This window comes from Psittacula echo (genome assembly GCF_963264785.1).
Source record: "Psittacula echo genome assembly, chromosome: 4".
NCBI lineage: Eukaryota > Metazoa > Chordata > Aves > Psittaciformes > Psittacidae > Psittacula > Psittacula echo.
Window position 1 is genome coordinate 58,818,168 of NC_137738.1, and position 27,596 is coordinate 58,845,763.

The window sequence follows — 27,596 nt, forward strand, 5'->3', positions numbered from 1 at the left end:
GGAAGAGAAAAAACCACCCGGCCGGCTGAGGAAGGAGACCCGGGGACGCCGAGAGTGCTGAGGGGTGCGCAGGAGGCACGCCAGCCCTCTCGCTTTCCTTGGTCAGCTCAGCGTTAGCAGCCCTCGCCCACAAGGTAAGAAGTGTTAAGAGATGCTGCCTTTCTCAGCCCCTGTTTGTAATTAGCTGTTGACCCACTTCTGGCTCTCAATGGGTATTTTTCCCCCTCAAATTGCTGCCTCACTCGCTTTCTCCCCCTTCTGTCGTGCAATGATAGCCTGAGTTCCACAGATGTTTACAACATGTTTCAGCCATTTCACTGAAGGTTTGTTTTTTTTTAAATCAGGAGGGTTTGGGGGTAAACACTGGGAACGGACATGCCTGGTGTCGAAATGTTGTCCTGCCTATTTACATAGCAGCCTGGCAATGCCTGGCAGCCAGGCCTGATCCCGCTCCCGCCCTGCACGGCTGTGCAAGCTCAAGGTGGTTCGTTGGCTGACAGCTCTCTTCTCCTCTCCTCTCCCTCTCCCTCTTTCTCTCCCTCTTCCTCTTCTTCGCCCTCTTGCAATTCTCTTCTTTCCTTTTCTTTCCCTTTTCTTCCCCTTCTCCACCTCTCATTCCTCTCCTTTCCCTTTCGTCTCCTTTCCAGCTGCTCCAGGGCCATATAGGACAGACCTGGTGAGGGAAAGGTAACTGTAAAGTGTGAAGAAACAGGATTGTAGACCCCTTTGGCACAGTTCTGCATGGCATTGGTATGGAAACAGTGGGTAATTAATTAGGATAAAATCAGCCATATAAAACCTGCTCCCATTTCACACAGTAGCTGATTGTTTCAGAATGTGGCTTTTCTAGGGCTAGCTTTGGCTGGGCAGCTGGGCAGTGAGAACAGCAGTGGGTCTTCAACCATGACCAGTAACCACCAGACCAGAAATTCCCATTTCCTGGAAGCCCCAGGCCGTTCAAGGCCTGGCCTGGCCACATCCATGCCATCTCAAGCTGTCAGCAATGTCCTGCCACACAGGACAGGGCTGTGAGTCCCGCAGTGGGTGATGTTGAAGACGGGGGTGCAAGGGGCACAGGCCGGAGGGATTGTGCCCTGGTGATCGCTCGTCACTGCCACTGGCTGTTGGGAGCATCTGCCGGTTGTGCTGCAGCCTGCAGTGCTGTCAGCCTCTGAGGCTGGGCTTGCTCTTGCTGAGCACCAGCAATGTCTTGAATGCTGTTCTTTATTTTTTTTTTTTATTTTTTTTTTTTTTTTTTTTTTTTTTAATGAGGTTGGGTTTTCTTTTGTCTTTGTAAGGCAGGAAACACGGCATGTGCAATTATGGCGTTCGTGTCTGTCAGTGCCCTCCACCCCCCGCAGCAGCTTTTGAAGTTTGGCAGAGGGTACACGTCTGAAACATATATACATTTCTGCACAGTACATGAAAGCAGGCGAGCAAGGCTGTTCTCACGCTGGTGGAGGGAGACACGTCAGGTCCCTCAGGCTTCTACACACCCTCCCACCACCCACATGCCCTGCAGGCCTCGTACTGCAGAGCCGGGAGAGCAGGGAGGGACGAGGGATGCATCAGCCCCACAAAATACCAGAAGTTCTCATTTATTAGGAGCTGGAGGTTCCAATGCAAGGCACAAAGCTATAGGAAAGCAGGCTGGGAAGATTTATGCCCCTCAGTGTGGTCCCCGCTGTCCAACCCCACTTATCTAGCTGCAATTTTGTGCCAGGATATTTAGATGTCCCGGGGCCATGGAATATCCCAGTTTGGGGGTTATTCAATGCCTACAGGAGTTTTATAATAATCAGAAATGGGTGGGATGTAATCTCTGGCAAACAAATACATTTTTAAGGATACCTAAAAACATTGCAGACATTTTTGTATTTCACAAAGGTTGGAAAACTGTCAGGAAATGCTGCCTATATATGAGATGCCTGTTTGGATCCTGCTTAAGGGTGTTGCACTTCTAGTTTCGTACTACTTACTGCCTAGCATTCCTACTACTTGTATATGTTGTGGGCAGAGAGAATGAATGGAGCAGCCCTGAGGAGGACTTGGGGACATTGATTGACAAGAAGGTGTGTGTGCTTGCAGCCCAGAAAGCCAACCATGTGCTGGGCTGCATCAAAAGCAGTGTGACCAGCAGGTCGAGAGAGGTGATTCTCCCCCTCTACTCCATTCTCGTGAGACCCCACCTGTGGTACTGAATTAAACTTTGAGCTGCCATCACAAGTGGGACATGGAACTGCTTGAGGGAGTGCAAAGTAGGCCATGAAGATGTTCCGAGGGCTGGAGCACTCTCCCATGAAGACAGGCTGAGAGAGCTGGGCTTGTTCAGCTCCAGGGAGACCTTAGAGCATCTTCCAGTACCTGAACGGAGCCTGCAAGAAAACTGGAGAGGGACTTTTAGCAACAGCATGTAATGACAGGACAAGGTATAGTGGCTTTGAACTGAAAGAGGGTAGAATGAGATTAGACATTACAAATAAATTCTTTACAGTGAGAGTGGTGAGGCACTGTCAAAGGTTGCCCAGAGAAGCTGTGGCTGCTCCATCCCCGGCAGTGTTCAAGGCCAGGGTGGATGGGGCTTTGAGCAACCTGGTCTAACGGAAGGTGTCCCTGCCCATGGCAGGGGGGTTGGAACTAAATGATCTTAAAGGTTTCTTCCCACTGTAACCATTCTGTGATTCTACAGTCTACACTAAAAGGCAGGAAAATATCAGGTCTACACTAGCCTTTGCACCATGGATTGCCCAGTGAGCAACATGAAAGCTGAAAAAGGGAATGGGATGTTTGCCATGCAGGGAGGGTTGTAAGGATGTTCTTCTGTTTTCCTGGCATATGTAGACCTTCATGCCATGAATGTAGAAACTATGTAACAGCAACCATATTACCACGGTTGAAAAGAAATGTTGTTTTCATATTCTTTTTCTACTTTTACCAGAAGTCATAAAAATAAACATTACCTGCCCCAGAGGGCTTAAAATCTGGACCAGGAACATGACACATTGCCTTAGTCTTCACTGAAGAGAGTACCCAAAGGAGAGGATATGCCTCTGTGATGACAGCAGCCAAAATGCTTCATGGTGAAGTGTGGAACTCTGGAGCTTGGATTTCCTTGGCTGTTTATTTAGGTTATAGACCCAAAGCAGTTCCCATATTTGCACTCACTCTTCCCAAAAGGATTTGTCTCTGGGTTTTTTTGAGGAAAGCTATGCCCAGTGTTTCTGTAGAAAAAGTTGCACTTAAGGCAAGTGTACTTACACACGCTTATCGACCCCGTGGCACCAGCATTTGTTGCAATCTCAATGTGTGGGTCCTCATGGCAGCTTGCAAATTCTGCGTCTACTTACTCCTGTCGTGCAGACAAATATCAGCAGCATCAGGGAGCTTAAAGGACTCATCCAAATTACACAGGAATTATTTGGAAATCAAGAAATCCCTGTCCAGCCCCACCTTTTGTGATCCCAGCTTTGCCTTAATCTATACCTCTGCCATTTCAGAAATGCCTAGAGTGATGAATAAAAAGCCCTTCCCTTGCACCACAGAAGGTGAGGTTTCTTTTTCATCCTAGTATTTTCTTTTTTAACAATGTAGACAAATATAACTTTGATCAAAAGAGAAAAGATATTTTCTCCCTCTCCAGAAGAGACAGGAAGCACAGCTATGCTAGTGTTGCAGAGACTCTTCTGTTTCCTCATGACAGAAGTTTTCTAATCAAAAGCAGATAGACGGCTAGTTGTGTGCTTTGGGACAGTGCATCTTGACAAGTCTTCGTGCTGGGAAACAGATGAAATACCTGACAGATTTTGCAATCAGCCACGAGAAAACTGCACAGATGAGCCTGAGCCTAACACCCTTCCTCTCCCTGGCCAGCCCCTTGCCTCCATCACATGTTTTTAGGGGACTTGGCCCTTGCTTCAAACCTTCAAACTTGGGTGCTCAGGCTCATCTCTACCAACCTGGAGAGAAATTTGTTCTCCTTTATTTATGCTGTCCCAGCAATGGTGAGCCTCCCACCCAGCAGGAGCAGTGGATGAACCTCTCCAGGTGTAGGAAGGCTCACAAGAGAGCTGGGATGAGGTTTCTTCCCAGCAGCTTGAGTCACTGAGCACCCACCCAGGAAGGTTATTTTGCTGCATTAGTGCACATTGCAGAACTGGATGCATGAGCACAGGAAGGAAGAGAAGGAGAAAGGGTGGTTTACGGAGTTCCCTCAACATTTTTGAGAGCCGTCCAGGCCTGGCTACTCTGTTCTTTTAAGAAGGGCCTCTTCACTTTATTACAAGCAGGAATATATGCAACAGCTCCAGCTGGTAATCACCAATCTCCTACATAGTCATAGGTGCAGAGGGGATATTAAATTCTCAAAGCTTTCTGGCAATATCATGATCTGACTTGAAGCTGCAGTATCTTTGGAAATGAGATTGGGCACATTCTACATTCTCCAGTGGTCTCTGTGCCAGAAAAGGGATCAAGCTACAGGTTTCTAAGGGTATTTCAATATGCTGAAGCATTCCTTTACCCTAATTCTTCAACAGGGGAGACCTAAGTGAATGATTTTTCTGTCCTGTGAATAACTGTATTTGCAAGATAAGCTAACTAGAAAAGTCAAGGGAAACCTAATGAAACTGTAGCACGAGGCAATGTAAAATACCAGGATAATGGGCTCAGCATTGGGTCTTTTTCCAAAAGCCTGTTTCAGCAGAGCAGAAACAACATCCTGAAGCCCTGCTTTTGGAGGAGGATGTTTCTGAATCATCTGTAAAATTTCCAAAGCAATGTGGGGATTTCTGTCGGGAATTCCCATCCACATACCATTCCCGGCATTGCTCAAAAAGTGTTCAGCCTGTCCTGGGGTTAATTTATCCTCAGGGCCATTTCTACCTACAGAGCTCTGCTGTTGTAACAACTTCTCTCTCCAACCAGAGCTACTGAGGGAGGAGGAGGATGAAGTCACTTTTCCTCCTTTTTAATGATGTGTCTGTTTTAACACCAAAGCCCTCAGCCCCTCAGTGCCTCCTACCTCAGCCCCGCAGGAGCAAAGGATGTGCATGAGTATCAAAACTCAGCTTTCGTGCTCAGCTATCCTGCAAATTGATATTAAAAAAACCCTAGAAGCTTCTGCAGGTAAAAGCACAAGTGCTGGAGTCAGGTCCCTCTTCTTGTCTGACTAAATTATTTTTACTCAGATCTTTGGATTCTTTTGGAATTTTCAGAATATTTAGCTCATGTTACACAGGAAAGAAATAAGGCTGTCATTAAAATATTGATTTGAGTATTAAAGAAGCATTCATCTGTTCAGAGGACTAAACTAGTAGGAAAGACGTTTTAAACTATTCTGAAGTAAGTAATTAGAAGAGTTTAGTAGCTGATAATTTGAAATACAGTTTAATAAGGTCTTAATATCCCTCCTCCAAAAGGCAGAGTAAATATAATAAATAACAAACTTGAAGAAAACAAGTCTGAATATTTTCTGCCCATGTTGTGCCTCTCATTAGGTTCACGCAGTCTGTGCGTGAGCCATTTCACAGACTGCCAGATGTCAGCAGTGGAACTAAAAAAGAAAAAAAAGACGAAAAACTTTGGAGGTTGTAGCTTCCAAAGGAATTTATTAACTTCTAAATCCCATCTGACACCCAATCTAAAACCTACTGAAGTCATTAGGGAGATTCTCATTTACTTCACTGAGCTCTGGCCTGAGTTCTCCATTTCTCCACAGAAATCTGTTCTTCTTGTCATGGTGCTGAACTAAAGGCTGTTGAATATAGAAGATCTGAATTCAAAGTGTTATTTAGCATTTTGATCACTACTTCAGAGACCACCAAAGAAGCATCCTAGTGTATGAGGCATTGTAAATTCATTTCTGAAAAGCCATGTTTGGATATTTGCTGAGGATTATATCTAATGAGAGGGATGCTCAGACAACAAGTGTGGCTAAAGAGGTAGAGCTGTGCGCCCCTACCCCACAGCTGAGCTTGTGCTTTGTGAATGCCAGGGTGAATTTTTCCCAAGGAGCCAGTTCACTGGAGATGCTCAGCAGGGGAATAAGAGTTTGCAATATGATTTGTGCTGCTCGAGTGCGAGTCATTCAGTTTGTGAGATAATGGACAGATATCCACAAGTTGAAGCACATCTGAGCTGGCACTTTGAGTCCAGATGAGCCAAGGGTCAGGTTTACAAAGCTATTGAGATGAGACACAGGCAGATGCCTTGCAGGGGGTTTGACACCTAACCTTACTGACGCTCCTCTAAGTCTGGCTGGGGACCACTCAGCAACTTTGCACCCTGATTTGTGTAAATCTGAGTTTGCACTCTGTTGTCCTGGTGAGTCACCACCACAAGGCAGCCACCATTTAATTTAAACTGCCATCTGACCAAAGGTCCCAGGTAAAGAATGGTTTGCCAGTGCCGCACACAACAGCACAGCAGAAGTCCCTGTCACAGTCCTGTGCTATTTCTGAGAGCTCAAGGTTTTCCCTTTCTCAGCATATCACTTATGACTGTCAGTGAACCGTGACTCAGCTCAGGTTGGCTTTAGTGACGTGGCATAGAGGAAAAGGGATGCAAACTGCAAGGAGAGATGTGTGATGGTGGTGAGCTGGCTGTCAGGATTTCAAGCCTGGGTGCTTGTATGGGAAGGAGCTGATTTGGCACCAGACCCAGTGCTCTGATGCAGGGGGCTGCAGCTGTCAGAGGAGCAGCATGGTCACTGTGTTCGTACAACTAATAGCAGCTCTGAGGACTTGCCTACATGGGAAAATTTACCAGCATAATTATCCCACTGTAATTATCCCAGGATAAGTCTCTCTGCGAATGTGGGTATATATGAGTATATGGCAAATCTTCTGCATAGATGGGTTTTAAGTTACACAAAGGAGGAATGTTTACATTGCAGCCCAGCAGCAAAGCACAGTTTTTATCCTACTTCCCAGCAGATGTTACACGCAGAATTTTCTATGCCAGAGATACTTTCAGGGGGAAATATATATCATTTTATCTGATCAGCATGAATGTAAAGCCTCACTCTTGCCCTGTAGCACAGGGCACATCATTTGCTTTTACAGGCTTGCTGTGAGAAGCACAGTGAAGGTTGAGACACTGCCTTATACCTCTCTGTGATCTTGTTCACCTGCTTTTAATACCGTGGTCATTTGAATGTGTTCTTTGTTTGACTTTTCTGTTCAAGCTACCGTGACTGAAGTTGGGAGAAATCCTCGGGTTACTAAAAGTGCCTCAAATATGCTGTTATTTTGATTTTTTTTATCAGGCTTTCAAGCCAGATTCTGTTGCCAATGGTCATTCCTGTTGCTTGAGTGCTTAGTCCATTCTTTGCTAATAACTCTCCTACGGGTGATTTTAGCTTCTCCAATATGATAGAAGAAAAATAGCTCAAGCATGAAGTGGTTTGATAAAATAATCAGCAGCTCTTGGGAACAAGCTTTGGAGTGAAATTACTCAGCTGGGTGTGTGGTGAAGTTTAGAGCTGAAGCATCAATGTGAAGCTATTATTAGAAGGTCTGGAGTAGAAGAATTGCAAGTGATTGTATTCCCTGGAATATGCCAGAGCCAAACCTCCAGAACTAAGCAGCCTGCTCTTTTGTCAGGTGCAGAAATTACCTCTGAGGGACAGTTCATGTGCTTTTCCCCCTCCAGTCTCAACAGGAACACTAAGTTCCAGAAATCCCATAAAAGTATCTGTTTTGCGCAATGCGATTTCCAGAAGTCTAACTGGTATTTCTTTTCCAGTCTCTGAGATGGAGTTATTTTAGGATTATTGCCTATGTGAAACTGTACTGTGTTCACAATAGTTGTTTCTCTTGTTCTCCAGTTTGCTGGAAAATCCTGGCATTGCAGTAAGGCAGCTGCCTCTCATTTCTGGTGTGACTACAAAACTTGGAAATGGCCTCTGTGTCAGGTTAGTCCAAAATGTAACTCTGTGCTAGCCACACTCCAGCTAACCCTCTATTCTCTTGCTTTGCCAAAATTCAGACAGACCTTTTTTGTTGCTTTCTTCCTGTCTTTTTAAAAACCACAAAAACACAAAGAATACATATTGGAAGGAATATAAGGAATACATACTGGTCTTCAGTGTTCCATCTTATAGTCACTGAGTGAGGACTAATGACAGGCATTTGTCTGTATGGCTGTCCATCTACAGTGTTTCTTCTACTTTTTCAGGCACTTCTGTGGGTCAAAGCATACCAGTTGAAACAGATGAATCCATGCCATGGTCCCCATTTCCCAAACATATCTTGGAAAAGGCTTTGCAGTCTTCTGGAGAGGATATGAAGGATGAGGAGTTCCAGAGACCATGTGTTGCTCAAACACCTGAGCCTGTGGCCGATGCATCATGCCTCTGCAGAGCACCAGCACATCATCAGTCAGTGTCATCCACGGAGCCAGACAGCAGCTTGTGGTCCAGATACAATGATCCTGATGTACATGGGCGCTTCTGCTCCCCCGGTGAATCAATAGCTGGAGTAGTTGCCTCCAAGATGCATCTTGTAGCTATGGATAAATCAGGCATGCAGCCAAGATCACAGCTTTCAGCTGACACTGGACACAACTCCAGTAAATCAGAGCAAAGCTTGTCTGATGCTCCTGAGGACTCACTGGAGGAGAGCAGCCAATGGAGTTCACGGTCACAGCAACACTCAGGAAACAGACCCCTAGCAGAGCTGGGGACCGTAGACACAGGATACAGCTCCGAGTCACGAGATGTCATGGGCATCAGGCACCTGGATCCCCCTTTACCACTGGTGTCCATGCTGAACCCCCAGGACCTTCCAGGACCACTGATCTCCAGAGTGTTTTTTGGACCTGAGCATCAGCAGTGCCCTATGTGCCAGCACTTGCCCCATCTCAACGCCTCCTTGCAAGCCCGTGGCTGCTTTGAGCGCCGCTGCCTGGCAAAGCAGCACTCCCAGGGCCCATGTGAGTAATACCACTCGTCCCACCAGAGGTTTTCAGCTGTATCACAGCTATCATTCAGAAAGCTGGTGTTTTCCTACTGTACTTAATGGCAATGCATGTCATGTAATTATTAACCTTTTTAAACATCTATTTGCAGTACATTTTGTGTTCCCAGATTTTCAGGTTATTCAGCTGGACTCTCTGATGCAGAACCTCTGAGCTAGATAAAAAGTTAAAGAGGTCACAGTTGCTCATCAAATGAAGGTTAATGATTGTGCCTAGAAACTGGCCTTTGTCCGTCACACTGAACATAACCAGCCTTCTCCCTGCTGTTATTTCATATTCTAGTCATTTCCTTCCTTCTTGCATCAGTCATTCAGCAGCCTCTTATATCAACCTAATTCCTCTTGTTTTCATAGATTTCCTTGCTCCTACTTGGATCCCCAAAGTTGAGAATTTCCTGCCAAGATCAGGGTGGGAGGTTACCCTTGATCTCTGTAAATAGTATCTCCCAGCATTATGACCAAATTCACCTATGTGTTTTATCTCTATGTGAAAAGAACGTGACATCCATCATCCTCCTTTTTTTTTTTCCTGTTGTCAGCTGAAATGAAAGCTCATTACTTAAAATGGAGCCCTCTCAGCTGCTGGTGATTGTATCACTGAATGCTGATGTGACTCTGTCAATATGGGTGTTTTGGCTCTTGGAGAGTACAATGCAGTTTACAGCTTGCTATTAATTAGTATTCCTTTTCAGTCTCGGAGATTTTTATCTGTTATGAAGTGAGCTTTGAACATTTAACAGCAATATCATTGTTTTAATATAATTTATATTACATTAGACTCATGAGACCCCAGCCCATTGTGGGCTGGCTTTGTAATGAAAAACTGTAGGTCTGTTCTGATAACCTTTTTTTTTTTTTGATAACCTTTTTTTTTTTTCCTTTTTTAACCTTCTATTGACTCCACAGCATTTATATTGCATCTGTTTAAGGAGTTTTGTTATTCCAGCAATGTGATATAATTAGGTATATGAAAGAGAGAGGGTATCAGAGCCTCAGTTTTCACCACCGATCTTGGGACTTCAGAAAGGGGCTACAGATGGACTTTCATCAATGTCTACAGCTGAACATTCACAAATGTCCTCTGGTTTTCTTTTTTGTACCTTCTTTCAGTTCAGCTTTAAGCAGACAAAAAGCTGGTTGCACAACACCCCGCAGTATTTACCTCCATTTACCTCCTCTGCAAGCGGACATAATGAGAAGTAGGACATTTAATGAATGAGGCCATTTTGGTTTTAAGCAGGAACTCTGAAAGGCTTTCTTTAGAAAAAAATCACTACCGTTTCAACCATATCCAGAGGGCAAAAGAAGAAAATAAACTCAGTTGGCTGGAGCAGATTTCGTCAGGACCAAGAAGCTGGCAACTGTACTCCTGTTTCTCGCATGCCTGGTACAGCGTAAATCACCTCCTGACAGCTCCTTGCATTTCAGATAATTGTTGGGCAGTGGCAACCCACAACAAAGCTCTGCAGTTTGTGTGTTGCAACATGCCTCTCCCAGGGAATAGCAATTGTGCCCGTAGGCCCTAAGCTGGCTCCGGACACCTGCTATTTGAGATACAACAGCAAAACTGCTTCTAAAGTCAAAGAAATCCTTGCAGCAATGCTGTATGCCCAGAGACCATTATTTCAGATATTTATATATGAAAGCTGTTGGTGTGATCGGGCATGCACGCTTGGCCTTCTGCACAGCAGTGGTTGCATCCATTAAAATACTGTATTATCAGATAGATCCAAAGAAAGCTGGGGAAACATTGGCCTAAAAACCTGTAAACCAAACTGAATCTCCCAGAGCCCCACCACATTTCCTAGAGCTGGTTATGAGAAAACCATGAGCAGACCATATTACATTCCATTTTGTTCTCCCATCTTCTTTCATAGAATCCTAGAATAGTTAGGGGTGGAAACGACCTTAAGATTATCTAGTTCCAACCCACCCTGTCCTCTTGCATATAGTTATGAGGGGGAGCAGGAAAATCTCTTAAAACAATGTCAACAAATGTGAGTCTCAAATGTTATTACAGACTCACAATTTCATCAGGAATCTCTTTGCAGTTGTGGGGTTGGGTTATTTTAAAGTATTTGCTCCTCATCAAAGCTTTGTTTTCTTTCCTTTTTTTTTTACCTCCCCTTTCAAAAAACAATCTAGGCCTCATGGCTGCTAGGGAAAGGAAAGCATGACCACAACATAACTAAAAGGATTTAAAAAACCAGGCAGGGGTTGGGGAGGGAAAAGCATTTGAATACTGCAGCTTTCAGAGCCAGCTCATAACACCATCATCATGCAGCGCTAATAAGCCTTGCCAGGCTGGACTTTGATCTGTGCACAGCAGCACTTGAAAGTGCGCAGAGCTGCTGCCTAATGAAAACTGCACACAGAAAGACTGGGGGGGGGTGGGGGGTGGGAGGGGTGAGAGAAAAAAGTAGTTTTCCCCTTTTGGGGAAACAAACAGCTTACATTGCTTTCAGTTTATGCCAGCAGTTCCACTGTACATTAGTTATTAAAGAGCATTACATGTGTGTGGCCAACAACAGTAAGGTTTTTCAGAATTACTTGAGCAAAATTATTACTTTGGGTTTTCCCTAGCCTCCAGGATGGCAACAGGAGCAGCAGCAAGGCTTTAAAAGGTCACTTAAGCAGAAAATTCATACAGGGTGAAGTAACAAACCAAGAGATTATTTTTTTGCTTTTCATTTACAGTAATCACAGCCTGTTTAGCTTTAGTGTTGCAGACTGATTTGTTCCAGGATTTTGCATCTGCTTTCTTGAGAACGTTGGGATGATTCATTTTCACAAGTTATTGCCAAAAAGAAATCAAAAAAAAATAAAAATAACCAAAGAACACTGAGGCACAGTAAGTGCAGGGACAAAGCAGCCCTGAGTGTTTAACTGTCAGTTGTCCCAGCAGCCCAGCTGAGGGTGGGGATCTGAACCTTGCCAAATGGGAAATGGAAACTTCAGACAGTAAAATGTTCCTTAATCTGGCTTCTTTCAGGCCAAGATACCTGCAAATGCCTCCAAACTGCTTGGTTTCCCAAGACATGGAGAAGGACGTGCCTGGAAACGAATAAACACAAATTGAGGGAAAAGTGTATTGGCTGAAATGATAGTTACTGCCTTTATTTTCTCACTCTCCCAGATGGCAGAGCGCCTTACCAACATTTTGAACATGCATCGCAACCGCTTCCTCCTGTTCCTGGACCTTGCATGAGAGTTATCCGCCCGGCCCAGCAAGTCATCCCAAATTACTCAGACCTTCATGCTGCCCGAGGCACCAGAGGCCAACCACCCCAGAGGACATGCTCCTCCCCTGGTCCTCCTCGATTCCTGTAAGTATGCCCTCAGTTTGGGGGTAGGTGTGGAGAGGGGGTTGTACACAGTGGAAGCTCCTCTGATCTGACTGTGGGTTTTCAACCAATAATTCTGAAGCCTTGTAATGTTAGCGTGCCTGGGCTGCAGGGGTACATGCAAGACTCTGGGTAGTTTTCTTTATTTGCTGTTTTACACCCAACAGGGTCCTGACCTTACCCTAGAGAACTTCAAAGCCGGATACTTGATATGTTATTACAGCACACCCTGAAATGCGTGCATTAAGGAAGATAAATGCTGAAAGGTTAAAGGGATGAGGGGTTGAAAAATACCTCAGTTGAAACCTTAGAGCTATCCTGCTTGAGAGCAAAGGTCAATTTGATGGCTCACTGCAGCCTTCAGCTTTATGCTGTACCAGCCTGGGACGCCTCAGTTATCGGTATCCGGTGATTTTGTTCTTATCGACTCTGCAGTGCAGAGGAAAAGGGACAAAATCCCATCTGTTGCTGATATATCTCTACATTGCTGTTTGCAGCTTTTTCTATGATTTTTCATATAGTAGTAAACCATCACAAGTCTAGCACTTTGTATCCAGGGCTTTTTACTGGTTCTCAAATATTAATTTACCAGGCCTTATATCTCCCTCCTGGTAAGTATGTCATTAACAGATGGAAAACACTATCCAAGCAGAGTTTACTCTAGACAGCTATCTAAAGACAAATTGAAGCATCAGGTATTGAGGACATCTGGAATCAGACTGTTTTTATTTAAGTGCCACGTTACCTTTAGAGGTGTTTAACTTACAGGCATCTGTTTTTGAAAATGTGCACTTAACATGACACAAGCAGAAAATCAGGAGAATTGGTGGGATGGTTGGTGACTGAAATATCACACTGTTCTGCCTGTGAAAAGTTAGCGGCTATGACAGAAAAGTGACAGCAAGATAATGCAGTAGCTGCAGGACAGGTAATTGCACTCGAGCTTGTATGAAATGTAAAAATATTAAGGAATAGTGGGTACCCCTTGCAGTAGTAACATTTGAAAACAGGCTTCTAATTTTTGGCACATTTGTTGGATAAGGTGAAGTTTTGGGAAGATCTGTAAATTAGGCACATGATAGTTTTTTGTGGCCATCGATGATGTATGTGTTGCTTTTCTTGGTACTTTCTTCTGCTAAAACAAATCCAGAATGTGCGGGGTCTGTCCTGCGGCTGCCTGCATGGTGTTTGCATTCTGATTCCAGGAATGGCAGTTATATATTGGTAGTATTTGCCTATAGAGTATTTTGTAACAGAAAACATCTGTACCAAAATGAATAAACCAAATCTTAATGTGACAACAGAAAACATGCTGTGACCAACTTGTCATCATTCATTTAAGGAAGGCAAAGAGGAAAAAGAGAGTGGGCTTGATTGACTAAACATCACTGCTCTGTGGGGAAAAGCTGTCAGAGAAACCTAGCACTTGTCCAACAGATTCAACCCAGCAGAATCGGAGCACACCTCACATAAGAATCTCAATAGTTTCCCCTTCCTACTGGCTTAAACTGTGAAGCCAAAGTGTAGTAGGACAAGAACTGCTAATGTTCCTAAAGTCATCCCTTTCTCTCTGCTTGCTACAATGGGGAAGATGTTAGGCAACGTTATTGCAAGTCTGGAGTGCAGATCCCTGACATGAGAAACCCTTGTTGTGTCTGCTGTTGCTGCTCAGGAAATTAACTTTATTCCCTTTGGCAAACTTGGAGTTTTGTCTAAAACTGGAGACCCTCCAAGCTGTGCCAGTGCCCAAAGTGGAGTGCCCTTGCACCTTCATTTTTCCCAATTCCCACCTTGCACTGTGCCTCCTGTGCTGCACAGGGCATCCTGAGAGCCTCAGAGGTGCCATGAAGAACCCTTTAGATATGGGAAGAGGTTACACAAGTGCCTCCCTGCTCCCATGCATGCATAACAATATCCATGATACAGCATATATTTTTTGCTCAGAAACAGCCTTTGCTTCTGCTAATTGCAAACTGAACAGCTTTCAGCTGTGAGGTGCACTTACTTCCTGTGGCAAATGTTGCTTCTGCAGTAAACTGCTTCTTGTGGTAGACTGTCACCAAGGTATCCATTCAGAAGATGCTGTAATAACTAAGTAGAAATGCCGAGCAAAGCATTTATACAAGAACTTTTCCTTGCTGATGTGCAGATAAAGTTCTCAGCGTGTTATTAAAAGACAAAAAAACATTTTGCCAGAAAAGAAATACTCTTTAAGTCCTCACTTGCTTTTCTTTGTAGAAACCAGCTATACAACCAGCTACCTAACGGCCAGCTGCCCCCCAAGGCATGTGGCTCAGATGAAGCATGTTGTTGTCCTTGTGACAATTTTCCATCTCCAGCTGCCGTCCCGAGACCTCTCAGTAACCCTGCAGCCAAGGGAACTCTGAGAACCAGCAATTTGCCGGAGGAGTTGCGTAAGTGGTTAGCAAATTTGTTCTGTGCAAGATTTTACAGCGCAGCCTGACAGCTTTAGGTGGGAAAGCTCCGGGGGGGGGAAGATGGGGGAAATGACATTAAGACACAAAGACAACAGAAAATACTGAGTGTCATTGCATCTGTAGGGTGTGAGCATTTGTGTTTGGAGGGATGGAATTATCTCCTTGAATCCTGAAAACATAATTGTCATTAATTGCTTGTTATTTTGTTTACAAAAAATAAATACCGTTTAGATTGCTTTCATGACTTCTTGCTAAACAGGATGTCCCTTTGAGGCAGGAGGCACTGAAGCTTACAGTAAAGGACTAATAACAAACAAAGCCTTAGGGATAAAGTGTTTCAGCCTGTCCCAAACCAGACAAAGTTGTTGAATCTCGACCTCATTTCCTCCCTGACCTGGTGACTGGAGAGAACTTTGGGCAAGGAGCCCAACACTGAGGGCTGAGGGCAGCACAGGCACTGGCTAAGTTTCTTCCCCTGGCATCAGCCCCTGAAAAGCTTTCACCCTTCAACTCCTATGGGAAAGTCAGGTTTCAGAAAACTGCCTTCGTTCTTAATGCCCTGCTGTCCAGCCGATGCCATTGCTAAGAGCCCTCTACATTTCTCCTGAGGCTTTGATTTTTTTTTTATCCTTCATTTTTTGCATCACCTTTCCAATCCAGAGAGTTGCATCTCTCTGGCCTGTAGGAGTGAGTTATGACACCAGACACCACTCTTGGATAGACCCTACTTTATCAGTGTGTCCTAGATACAGGAATTATTGGATAAAATTGTGTCATTTGTGATACAGACACAGCTGGATTAGATTAGCCAGCTGGTTTATCCTGACTGCAAATCCATGATTCCTTAGTTAGTAAGAAAACTCCTTCCACAATGGTAAGGTCAGCTGAAGACGTTGCTATCCTCAGCCATCCATCCTGCCTGCACAGGGGGTAGAGCATGCATAAGGGCTCCTCCAGCTGTCAGTCAGATCAATGAGGTCTGGAGGAAAGCTGTGCTGGTTGCAGATGGTGCAGGTGACATGAGCTGTAGATGAGGACCCAGCCTCACATATGCCAACAGGCTGGGGAAGAAGCAGCTCTGGTAGCAGGGCAGGGTGAGCAACAGAGTGATGGTACCCTCTGCAGCTTCCACAGGGGTGCTTGCCAGCAGTAAGGCAGTAAGGCAGTAGGAGCTTAAATCTAGAGCAAGGTTTCTGTACAGTGGGTTGAGTTCAACACCAAGCCACTGCTCTGTTCCCATCCATTTTGTAAATCTGAAGATACACAGGTGGGCAGAACCTGCAGCACAGTGGAAGGGGAGGGCTCTGAAAGTCCCACCCTCCAAATGCTGTATTTTAATGCATTGCATATTCATGTGGATCCTTTCTTCTAGGCAAGGTCTTTATAACCTATTCGGTGGACACAGCAGTGGAGGTTATGAAATTCGTGAACTTCCTGCTTGTAAATGGATTTCAAACTGCTGTAAGTATTCCTTCTGGAGAAAATGACTTTCAGCCAGCAGAGGAAAGGGACATTGTGTAAAAAGCAGAGGTGATACACTGTCCACTTAAACGTGTTTCTGTTTATCATTGTATTTGGTAGGTTAAAGAAGGTACAAATAGATGAACTAGCCTTGACTTTAAAAGTTTAAACTTAAATGATTTGCCTTTTCATTTTCTCGTATTTTAACTGAATTTTCATGCCTTTAAATGTGTTTTAATAATGACCCTAGAAAGTTTCATTTAGTGACACCAGATACCAGATGGGCAATAGTATGAAGTTTTGTGAGCTATTCCCTTAACATTGTCTCATATTTGATCTCTAATATCAATACTAAAAAGGTCAGTTTTCATGTTCATCCAGTCCCAGCTTTTTTTCTGTGATGCTGTTACATCTCTGGTTCTTCAGATGTGAATACCTTTCTGCTAAAAATGATCTAAAATCAATGTATTTCACAGAGCTTAATGAAACAGCCTGTCTCATGGTTTCATTTGCTTTGTTATACTTTTAAAAGGGATTCTAAACTCACTGGCCTGAAAAGGTCTGTGTCCAGCTCTCTAATTCCATAAGCCATCCAGATTTTCATTTAATTTCTCATGAGCTTGCTTCATCATAATGGCCGTCTCTAAGGGAACCATCCACAGAGGCTCTAGGATTTGACGTTCATCAAAATCTTGATTCATATTTTCTTATTTCAAGTGCATATGCTATCTGACCTCTCAACTTTCACTCTGGCTTCAATTCAGGAAAGCATTTAAGCAAGTGTCTATCATTAAACTGAATGAGACTTGGTGGGGTCTTTGCACAAGCTTATTTATTTTCATAAATCAAAGATTTTTTTCCAGAGACTGTAATTATACTTCTCTCCAGCAGTTCTGTACTATGAGCAATTCATAAGAAAGCTCTGGACACCACAGAGGTATGGAATAGAAGGCTCATTAATAGCACCTTCTGGACAGGCAATTCTTGGAGCCTGCTGCAGAATAATAAATATAGCAAAATGGTCCCAAAGCAGGGAAACAAAAGGGCAAAAAGACTTGAGAGCATAACATGACTTTTTATTAAAAGCTTGGAGAAGTTAATACTTACTGCATTGGTCACAGTCATTGATTTCCAGTTCCTGGGAAGTGGGTGGCATTGGTTGCATTCAATCCTATGAAGTCCTCTGCCTCTGCTGTTGCTGAAGTCTGGGTTACCGGTGTCAGTGATCTGCCTGACTTCCCACTACCCACCCTGAAAATTTAGTTCAATATGAATCTAAGACGTGACACCCAACATATACCATAGCAGCCAGAAAACAGTGGACATTTGCAGCTGTACAGATAGAGAATGTGGACAATTGTCCACCTTTGTGAGGTGTTTAGAGAGGTAAAAAAGCCATTTTGCAAGCATCACATACTTAACATTCACTGTAGGGATTGGCGCACGGAAGATCACGTGATGTGACGGGAAGTTGCCAGGAGGGACAGGAATGAGCTGACTCTGGGGAGGTGCTTAGGCAACATATATAAGGAATTGTAACTGCGCAATAAATCATTGTTGACCCGCATTCCGTGAATGCTCTATGTCTTGACCCTAGTTCGGAGGGAACTAGTGCTTTCGTCCCTCACCACACAAGTAGCGAGAAACTACAATTCACCAGCAGTGATTGTTTCTTGTTCTGTTGAACAAAAAATGCCTGGGAGTTGGGAGCTGGCAGGGCAAGGGACCTGGTTGAATGGCTGGCTCACTAGAAGCCCAGCGGTGTGTCTGCAGCATCCCCCCTCCACCTGCCTACAGTGCCCATCCAGCTGGACTCTGGGCTTCTGGGAAAGGGGAGAAGTTATGTTTGTACATGTTTCTTTGCTAAGGGAATTAGGCATGCAGTTAGAAGCTAGGGAAAGGAGCAGGTGCCTTTTCAGTGCCACCAAATGAGGAGGAAGGGTGAAAGGATGCTCATCACCGACTTTCATTCTCTTGCAGATTGATATATTTGAGGACACGGTACGAGGTATTGACATCATTAAGTGGATGGAGCGGTACCTAGGTGATGTACGTAAAGGCAATTTAACCTTGTTCATGGCAGAGGTGACCTGAGGAAAATGGTTGAATTATAAACCATTATAAACCATTAAACCACGACATATTCTAATAGCAATAGGATCAGAATCAAAATGCAAGACCCTACTGTCATCTTCCCTGCCCCTATAGAAATGGCAGAGGCCTTGCAGAGAGAGCGCAGACAAATCTCCTTCACTTATGTATCTTACGGTCCCAAAGCTAGCTCTTTAAGAAATGAAGTGCTAGTTCTGGCATTCCTGCCAAATTCCAATGCTGGCTGTTACATTCAGCCTGAAGCTGCCATTGGAAAAGTTGTTTCTCCATCTCATTTTTAAATAGCGGGGTTTATCTATGCTTGGTTAAAACGATATCTGTATTTCATCCCAGGCTGCATAGTAGTGGCTAGTGTTCATCCTACTTCTCACCTGTAGCTTTTACATTGCTGTCTAAAATACTAAAGGGTTCTTCTGGATAAGCCATGCTGTATGTCAACTGAAATTGGTATTCTGTTAGTCAAATGATAAATTTCCTCTCATCACTTTGTGTCTATCCAAGCACTAAAATAGAGATTTGTGTTGCTGCCAGTGGAGTCCCCTGCAGCCACATCTTCCTTTGAAGTTCAACTAAGCAGTGAGTGCATATCTCCTTTTGGATCAAGCCAAGTGGTCCCATTATTCCAGCACAGCTAGACACAAACTGGCAATTATGTCACTCGACACATGCCATCATGGGGTGGTTTCAGTTCATTTGTGCTTTGCTGGGTAGCCACTGGGACTCTGGCTCACTCTGGGCTTATTTCCATGGTTTGGGAACAGGATGACAAAGTGGTGGGCTCTCCCCAACCTGAGCAAGGAAGCCTCACCATCTGAGACAGCACTACGCAGGTTTCCTAATTTGTCCAGCAAGACACTTTAGCTCAAGTGCTCTACCATGCAGAACCAGCTTGGGGCTTCTGCAGTGGCAATGCAGTCAGGCCTTTTGAGGCTTTCATCAGGACAAATTAGGCTTGGGCTCACCATGTGTAATGGAGGCACTGAAACTAGAAGCCAGGGTGAATTTGCTTTTGCCAAGATTATTACCACTTAAAATACAAACTGGCAAATCTCCTTTGGGACTCCTCCACAGTCAGTAGGAGAGACCAGTGTGTGCAGAGAGTGATTCCCTGCCTCCACATGAGGATACTTCTCTGGCTGCCCACCCCAGAAATGTTTGTTTTGCTCCATTGACTGTGGAGGCAATTTCTAACTTTAAAACCCTTAAATGCGTGAGGAAGAAGGGACTACTTGGACACAAGCAGGGGGATGTGTGCAACTGGGCATGTCTCTGCAAACCCTCAACATCTGTTAGCGCTTATATACATGTCAGGCGCAAGCAAAAGTAATTCTGGAGTATGTTAAGTTGTTGTAAGGGATAATGGCTCCTTACTGTATTTGACCCTGTGGTGAGGCAAATTCCCTTGATATTGCACAGAAGGAAAGAGTTAATTAGGTGCCGAGCTGACTATGAGCCACAGACTTGGAAGCCTTACACAGCCTGATGTGGCGGGGATGAAAGACAGGCCCTAGGTAAACACAAGCAGGAGGCTTTCATCTGCTGAGCCTCTTCACTGGCTCACCGTTAAGGAGGAGAGGCATTTCCCAGAGATGAAGGATTAACCCTCTGAGGAAACCTGAGCTCAGTGGAGGCCTGTGATGAAACAGGATGTGGGCTGTCCCAGCATGGGCAAGGAGCATTGCCTTCAGCCCACTGCAGCGAGGTGGGACAAAGCTGCTAGGTACCCCTAAACGTGCCCACATCTCCCACTGCACTCTCCACCACTAAGATCAGAAAGAACAGTTGTCATTTCTGTTGCTGAGAGCCCTAGAGGTATCTTCCATAAAACAACTGCCTTTAGTGGCTCTATACATAAAAAGCTGTAGATGGTAAAATAGATGCACTTTTACATAGCTAAAAAGACGCACTTTTACAACATAAGCTGTTGGAAAACATTTAGGGCTGCATATGAAGATAAAACTTTTCTGTGTATGTACATAGACACTCTACACTGGTAAAAAGTAGCTTTTTATGACAGGGATTCCAACTATAAACTGGTAGCTGCTAATATATCTCTTGACATTTAGATTTTCTATATTATGAGATCTTGAGAAATAATGAGGAGAATGAGTGCACGAGTTCTCTATTTCCTGCCAGAATGAATGAGATCCTCTCATGTTTGCCAAGAACATAAAGATCACTTAAAACACAAACTGGCAGATTTCCGATCTGCCTCTACCAAACACACTGCATTTCCCAATTTCATAAAAGTGCTTTTTTCCCTAACAGAAGACGGTGATGATAATCATAGCAATCAGTCCAAAATACAAACAGGATGTGGAAGGGGCTGAATCCCAGCTGGACAGAGATGAACATGGCTTACATACTAAGTACATCCACAGGATGGTAAGTGAGGACATGCATTTGCTGTTTTACAAAGACTCTGTCTCTTCTTCTCAAAAGACAAATCTGTCTCCAAATGGCAGGTTCTTTGCTTTGTTTTCCGTAATCCCCATAGTTAAACGCCCCCTTTGGAATTCATTAATCCTCTCTCTCATCAGCTCCGTATGCTCATTAACATCTGCTAAGAGGTTCAAGGAAGAAAAATCCTATTAAACATGCTCATCTTATTTCTCCATATTCTTTATTGTTCAATGATTTCTTCCCTTCCTTTACTTTCTTGAACCCTTGTTGCCCTGTCATATAGCCCTGAGCACAATCTTACCTAACAGTGCCTGAACTCCCCCCTATAAACCAGGCCCTATTGCTTTGGTCATCCTATAACTGAGGTCTGTTTTTGGGCAGCAGTAAAACTGACTGAAAGGTGGAATTGAAAAGCAAAGGCCAGAGCCACAGAGGAAGGCTGCTGGGTGGTGCAGAGTGTCAGGGGGTCAAAGAGGCTCATCTCTGCAGTCTGTGACAGGATGGACACTTAGCCCAGAAGAGCCCACAGAGCCATGAAACTCACCTTTCCTCCCTCAGTTTACAGTTTCCTGTCCTTACCCTGTTACCCAGTTTACATGTTACTCAGATTCCCCAGTTTGATTCTGTAGTCAAATTTCTCAGAAGCTGTCACCAGCAGGTGAGCTCGCAGCAGTACTTTGGCTGTCCTTACAACTGGGATGCCTGTGTATGGGGACACGGGGAACAGGCTGATCCCAGCTCAGACACGGAGCTAGGACATGGGGGACAGACTAGACACAGAGCCTGTCTTTGGCTGAAATCTTCCACCTTGCTGGAGACTGAACAGGGGCCTTAGTCAAGTCAAGCGTCATTGGTTCTGGATAGATTTCATGGGATTGCAACTGCAGCTATATCCACAATTATTTCACACTGCAGAACTAAATGCTCAAGAAGTGTTCACAGATCTTTCCTGTATCTTTTCTGTAGTAATGAAGAATCAGATTAAGTGGCCAAACAAAACGATACCGAACCCACCAGCAATAGATCAAATCACTTAACAGAAGAGCAGTTTAAGTAAGCAACAAATGTTTTTATGCATAGGATTCAGATGTATGCAAAGAAAAATTAATGTGTCATTACAATAAATCTGGCAATTTGTTCTATTCTAGATGCAGATCGAGTTTATACAACAAGGAAGCATGAACTTCAGATTCATCCCTGTGCTTTTTCCAAATGCCAGAAAGGTAACACTCAGAGGTGCATATATACTTGTCACATAATTAAGCACATATTATTTTGATCACGGTGCACCAGATGAAATCTTAAAACCCAAACCCTCAATTGCTGGTTCTTAATATCCCACTAGTAATAATCCAAAGCTACACTTTAGATGAAAAGTTTACAATTTTATGTACATACAAATAAAAAACATTTCATCCACAATATAAATCAGTGCATAAATGTATTTCTGATGAAGTGTACAGCTAAAACTCAAATTGTCTTTAGCATTGAAAGAATGTACATGCAGAGAGACAATCTACCCAGGAAACATGCTTTTTATATTAACTCTTTTATAATTTTATCCAGATGTAATGCCGATGAGTGAGATGGGAGAGATTTATGACTGATGTGAAGTGAGGATCTGGGAGAGGCTGGGTTGAGAATATAAAAATAAAGAGGATAATATATACTAAAGTACTAGGCTGTTGCTTGAACTTTGATGGGCCCTTCAAAGGCAAACTGTAAGTTTTTTTAGGACTTGCAATTTCATCTGCCCTCCTTACTGGTTTTGAAGATTCATTTGAGAGTAAGTAATGCAACAGATTACTGTCTCTTCTGCCTCACTCTGAGAGAATCTCTTGGATTGTTTTCAAGTTAAACAGCTTCAGTTATAGTTGAGAAATTGCATTCTTCCCCAGACACAGAATGGCTATATTGTACTCGTGTTCGCTTTTCATTGCTAAATGCTGCATGCACTGTTGGTAGCTGTTATGTTACCCCTAGGTACAGGTGCATTTTGAAAAAGTATGGAAAGTTTCTTACATTTCTTTGGGTGCCCAAACTTTGGAACATGAGCCAAATTTAGAAACTGTTATTAATGATTGTAGGGCTGTGCCATCCCACTGCACTTGCGGATTTTAGTGGAACAAAGTTCTTTATTTAGGCACCAACGTAATATATGCTCAAAAATTTCAAAACATGTCCCTGGGTCTGTAAAATCTAAAAAACATGTCCCTTGGAATGAATGGTACCTCTGCTATTTCATGTCATTCAGCTCCCTGCCTGAATGATCTCAATTCGGTACTTGCCTTAAGTGTGAAAAGCTGAGAGACCGCCCTGGTGGGAATTGGGCAGACCAAAGGCAGGAAATCAGGCAGCATTTTCAGTCATCCTTTGCAGCTTGATCCAGGGGGAGAAAGATGGGACTGCTGCTAACCTTGGGGCCCCTCGAGCACCTGCCACACAATCAGCCCATATACCCTGTAGCCATTTGGCACCATAAGGGTTGCAGAGAGAGGTGGCCCAGGAGGGTCTGTAGCTGCCTCTGGGGTTTGAACAACAAACCTGCGTTAATTTTGGCTGAACTTCATATATCACAAGACTATTTAGCATATAGGAGCGGTTCTCTCAGACAATGATCTATAAGGAATTTCCAGAGTTGGTTTATTCAGCTGCTTCTATCAAAACATCGGGCTCCAGGCAGCCTTCTTGCCCATCCTTTGTAAGTCCACATCACCCTTCAGTTTTTCAAGAGGTGACTTTCTTATCTAAATTATGCAGATTGTCATTTTCTATTGCCTTTGAGCTTTGCTCTCTTTCGCCACACATTTCTTTGGTACATCATCTAACTTCATCTACCTAGGTAATGATAATATAACTGAGGACATCGTGGGTAGAAGGAGAGCACCAGACCCTGAGCAAGTTGCAGTAATGAAGCCTGTGGGCAGTCAGAGGAAAGTGAGGCACCTGAAAAATGCCACATATAGATACAATTGGCTGATGTTGGCAGACCAACTACTTTCATTTTGTCTTTTTTACATTGCCTGCATTGTACATTTACATGTTCAAGTAACTGCTGTAGCTGGTACTGGAAAAGAGCAGGAAAGCAAGGTCTGGAAGGTTTCGTCTCGGGATGTGGCTATTAGGTGACTTAATCTCATATGAAGCACATCATAAAGCACTGCTGGTATGTGAAAATTAGTCAACCTTCAACAAGAAGGGAACTGTGTGATCCAAAGAGTGTTCATTAGGAAACTGAATAATGAGGGGGAAAAGCACAACACACAGTTAAGGTGGAACTGGCATTTCCAGCTTCCCATCATACAATACTAAAAGAAACCTGGGTCTTGCTGGTTCAAGGCTTGCATCGAACCAGTCCTCAGAAATGTGTCCTCCTGATCTGGTCAACCGATGACCAAAGCATTAAGTTGTGACTTCCTCACAGCGGAGGCTCCCTTGGTCAGAGGTGAGGCAGCTGGATGGATGAGGTGAGCAGGGTTGGTGCCAAGGAAGCTCGGGGAGCTCAAAACATCCTGCACTAACATGTCCCTGCATGCACAGCCCTGCCCTCTGCACTGAAACACTCTGCCTTCTTCCTACCAGTTTGATCCTCAGAGTTATCAAATACTCTCTCTCTCTGGCATAGAGAGAATTTCCTTATGGCTTACAGATACACAGCCAAATAAAAGTAATATTAGGGTGGTAAGCATTTTCCCCTTGCTCCCACCTGCAATGACAGCCAGCGTCACGTGGCAAGGACACTTTGCTCTCCTTGTGGATCAGAATAGCAGCTATAGTTACCCCTTTACCCCTACACACCTCCCTCAGGTTAAAATTGTTGCCAGAGATGATTAACGTGCAGGTGCTTTTTTCATTGAGTTCATTATGGAGGATATTAAGTGAAATCGGCCACAGGAGGTGTTCTGGAAGAAAGACATAGAGCCTTCTCTGGATGTACAGTGCCTCTCTCATTATATCCTCACTTGCTGGTTTCTTACCTGCTATACATTTCTCACACTAATTTCCATCTTTTCAAGCTTAACTAATGATTTCCCCTGTGGATCTGTATCAAATGCTTTACTGAAGTCCAGACCAACTATGCCTACTGCATTTCCTTCCTCACAAAAATGTAGTTTCTTACCAAAGACAGAGAGAAGGCTCATTTGCTGTATTTAATTGCATTTCCTTCTGTAGCTTTTAACAAGATTTAGTAAAGAAACAAATTTTACATAGTAAGAGTGTGCACATGCATGCAAATGTAGTTATCTTTCTTTCTCCCAGAAACATTTGAATCTCTTGGCCAACTTCAAACAGTTTTGTCAAAGGAGTAAAGATCACAAAGATTAAAATCCATTCCTATGCAAAACCAGGCTTGCAGGTGGAGGCAAGAGATCTTACTTGTGCTCCTACCAAAGGGAATGCTGCAGGATCTTACCCTTGCTGGGCAGTGAGGTGTCCACCTGAAAGAGCAACATTTTAAAACCTCCACTTTGGGGAAACCGTTTACCTAAGCTATACTTTCTCAGCCACTGGAGAAAGAGAGGAGGGGCAGGCTTGATAGATACCTCTGCCTCTCACCAAGCTGCTGGTTCAGAAGCCTAGGTGTGGTCAGAGTAATGGCTCTGTAGGTGCCTGGGTGACTTGCCTCCTTCTTTATATAAATCCTATAGATCTAACAAACTGGTTGCATCAATGAACAGTAACCACTCCCTGAGCAGTGGAAACAATGCAGCCTCGTTCCTTCAGCTGTACAGGCCGAGGAAAAGACAGCCAATTTGAGAAGCATGAAGCTTGGTAATGAAGTATTTGGTCTGCAGTTAGGTTGTTTGCTGGCAGGCTGGACATGTGCTGCCCATGCCAGGGCATCCCGTGGCGAGGTGCCACAGACGCGGTGCATGCCAGCAGCTTTTTGCCTGGTCCTCCTGGAGCTAGCTCCGCTGGCTTGACAGGGACTGTGCTGCTCCTAACAGCAGCCACCTTGGGAAAATACTGCCCTATTAAGTAAAGAGGACCAGGGAGCAAGTGCTGGATGTCTTGACTGCTCATGTTGCTTATCTCCTGTCTCCCTTTGGCTTCTGTTCTGGTGTCTCCAAGAGAGCTCTCCAAAAAGAAATCTCCATAGTGGTCATGAGCTGGTTTTGGTCAAGAATCAGTCTTTGACCCTATTTTAATTATTGGTATGATAATAGCCCTTCACCCCTACACTTTCAGACTATCTGTATGCAAACCTCCCAAGGCTGTGGAGACATGGGAACATGAGGTTGGAGCAGGGTCCTATCCACCAGCCCAGTATCACTGTCCAGGGCCATGGTGGTCCCAGCTTCATTATATTAATGAGCATTAGCCAGCCCCTGAAAGGGTGCATCTTTCCCAGGATGCAAAGTGGTGGGGATTTGATTCTGCTCAGCTGGAAATGCATTAGACTCTACTCAAGCTCAGCATGGGCCTCAACCTCCTGCTCAGGAGGTGGCCAGAGGACACCACACTTGGTGAAAGAAAGTGCAAGGAGAGGGGGTGAAGACTGCCAGGATAAGAAATGCTCCCCTGGGGTCCTGCTCAAGGTTGAACATGTTGTGTGGATCTTTCAGCAGCTGCTAAGGTGGCAGCCTTTCCTTGGTAGGGGCACTGATGTCTGCCTTCTTTTCTCAATGTTTATTTTCACAAGCCTTTAGATGCCTGTCATTGAGATCAGACTCCCTTTGAAATGTAGTGAAATTAGCCAACGTGATGGCAGAAAAGAGAGAGACAAGCAAGCTGTGAGATCACACAAAGTTCATTCATCTAGGAACCTAAATACAACTCTGAAGCCAAATTAGAATTTCTTGTTGTTATGGGAAGTGCCTAGAAGAGACAAAATGAAATCTTGCTTGGCAGGGTCTGATGGAATCTCAAGGTTCTGGTACAGATTCAGGAGGATTTATGGGATTTCATGCCTTTTTTTTTTTTCACTTGTTTTTCAGGAACATGTGCCTACCTGGCTGCAGAACACTCACATTTATAACTGGCCGAAGAATAAGAAGAACATCCTTTTGCGCTTACTGAGGGAGGAGGAATACATTGCTCCTCCGATAGGACCTTTACCAACACTCCAGGTTGTGCCGTTATGAACATTATTGCTTAAAGTGCACGACAAGCAGTTGTTAAAGGGTTGTTCTTGGCAGGGAGCCAGTGCTCTTCCAGATGGCTCTTTTTGATGACAGAAGACGCTCTTTCTGCTAAAGGGATTGGTTGTTTTGGGTAACTCAGGCTCAGCTTGTTCTCTACCACGATAAACATCTATTTCTGAAGCTGATGGGGCAGAACTCTCTTCTCTAGATTTTTAAGAGCTGCACATGGAAAGAATGCCCAGTTTTATTTTAACATCTGTTTTTAACATATTCCTTTATTAGTCAATATAGCAAATAAATACCAGAAATAATGTTGCAGTAAGTGTAAAATAAAAATTACATCCTTCTCTTTGCTCAGGGTTTCTTTAAAGATATTCCTGCCTTGTATAGCATTGTTGAACAGTTAATTTGTATATACATCATTAAATATATTTGCCTTTTGTAATGCAACCTTATATATTGCGTCAGCTTTTATTATTGCTGGGAACAATGGAGGAATGGTAACTGTTGGGTAACACAAGTTTGCCTTAGCCTGTCTTGCATAAAGATACTGTCTTCAATTAGAGGACTCTCAGATCTGAAATCTCTGGAGCTCCATTTCCTTACAGCTTGGCCCCTAACACCTTCAGTGTGTTGCAGCAATAGTCCACAAACGGAGAGCAAAATGCATGACTACGTGTGTGCTGTCAGTACCATGGAACGCTGCAGTATTTTTTACAGCAGGCCTCTAGCTTCATTACTGCTCTTCAGCCCTTATTTAAAACAGAGCATGTCAAA

General features: G+C 44.0%; 1 protein-coding gene across 1 annotated transcript; it reads left to right on the forward strand.

Moving 5' to 3' along the window:
• On the forward strand, nucleotides 1–27,038 carry TRAF3IP2 (TRAF3 interacting protein 2). The gene is made up of 10 exons (XM_080615822.1): nucleotides 1–134; nucleotides 7,826–7,912; nucleotides 8,176–8,931; nucleotides 12,112–12,301; nucleotides 14,558–14,733; nucleotides 16,130–16,218; nucleotides 18,199–18,267; nucleotides 20,599–20,715; nucleotides 21,882–21,956; nucleotides 26,673–27,038. Exons 2-10 carry the CDS (start codon nucleotides 7,897–7,899, stop codon nucleotides 26,817–26,819), a joined length of 1,635 nt encoding a protein of 544 aa, XP_080471948.1. The 5' UTR covers nucleotides 1–134; nucleotides 7,826–7,896; the 3' UTR covers nucleotides 26,820–27,038.
• Nucleotides 27,039–27,596: the final 558 nt, after the last annotated feature.

What these genes read in the sequence shown, in the direction of transcription:
- TRAF3IP2 (XM_080615822.1), top strand. An exon ending in CCTGGTCCTCCTCGATTCCT is followed by an intron (nt 12,302 to 14,557) that starts GTAAGTATGCCC and finishes TTTTCTTTGTAG; the next exon opens with AAACCAGCTATACAACCAGC. An exon ending in TAAATGGATTTCAAACTGCT is followed by an intron (nt 16,219 to 18,198) that starts GTAAGTATTCCT and finishes ATTCTCTTGCAG; the next exon opens with ATTGATATATTTGAGGACAC.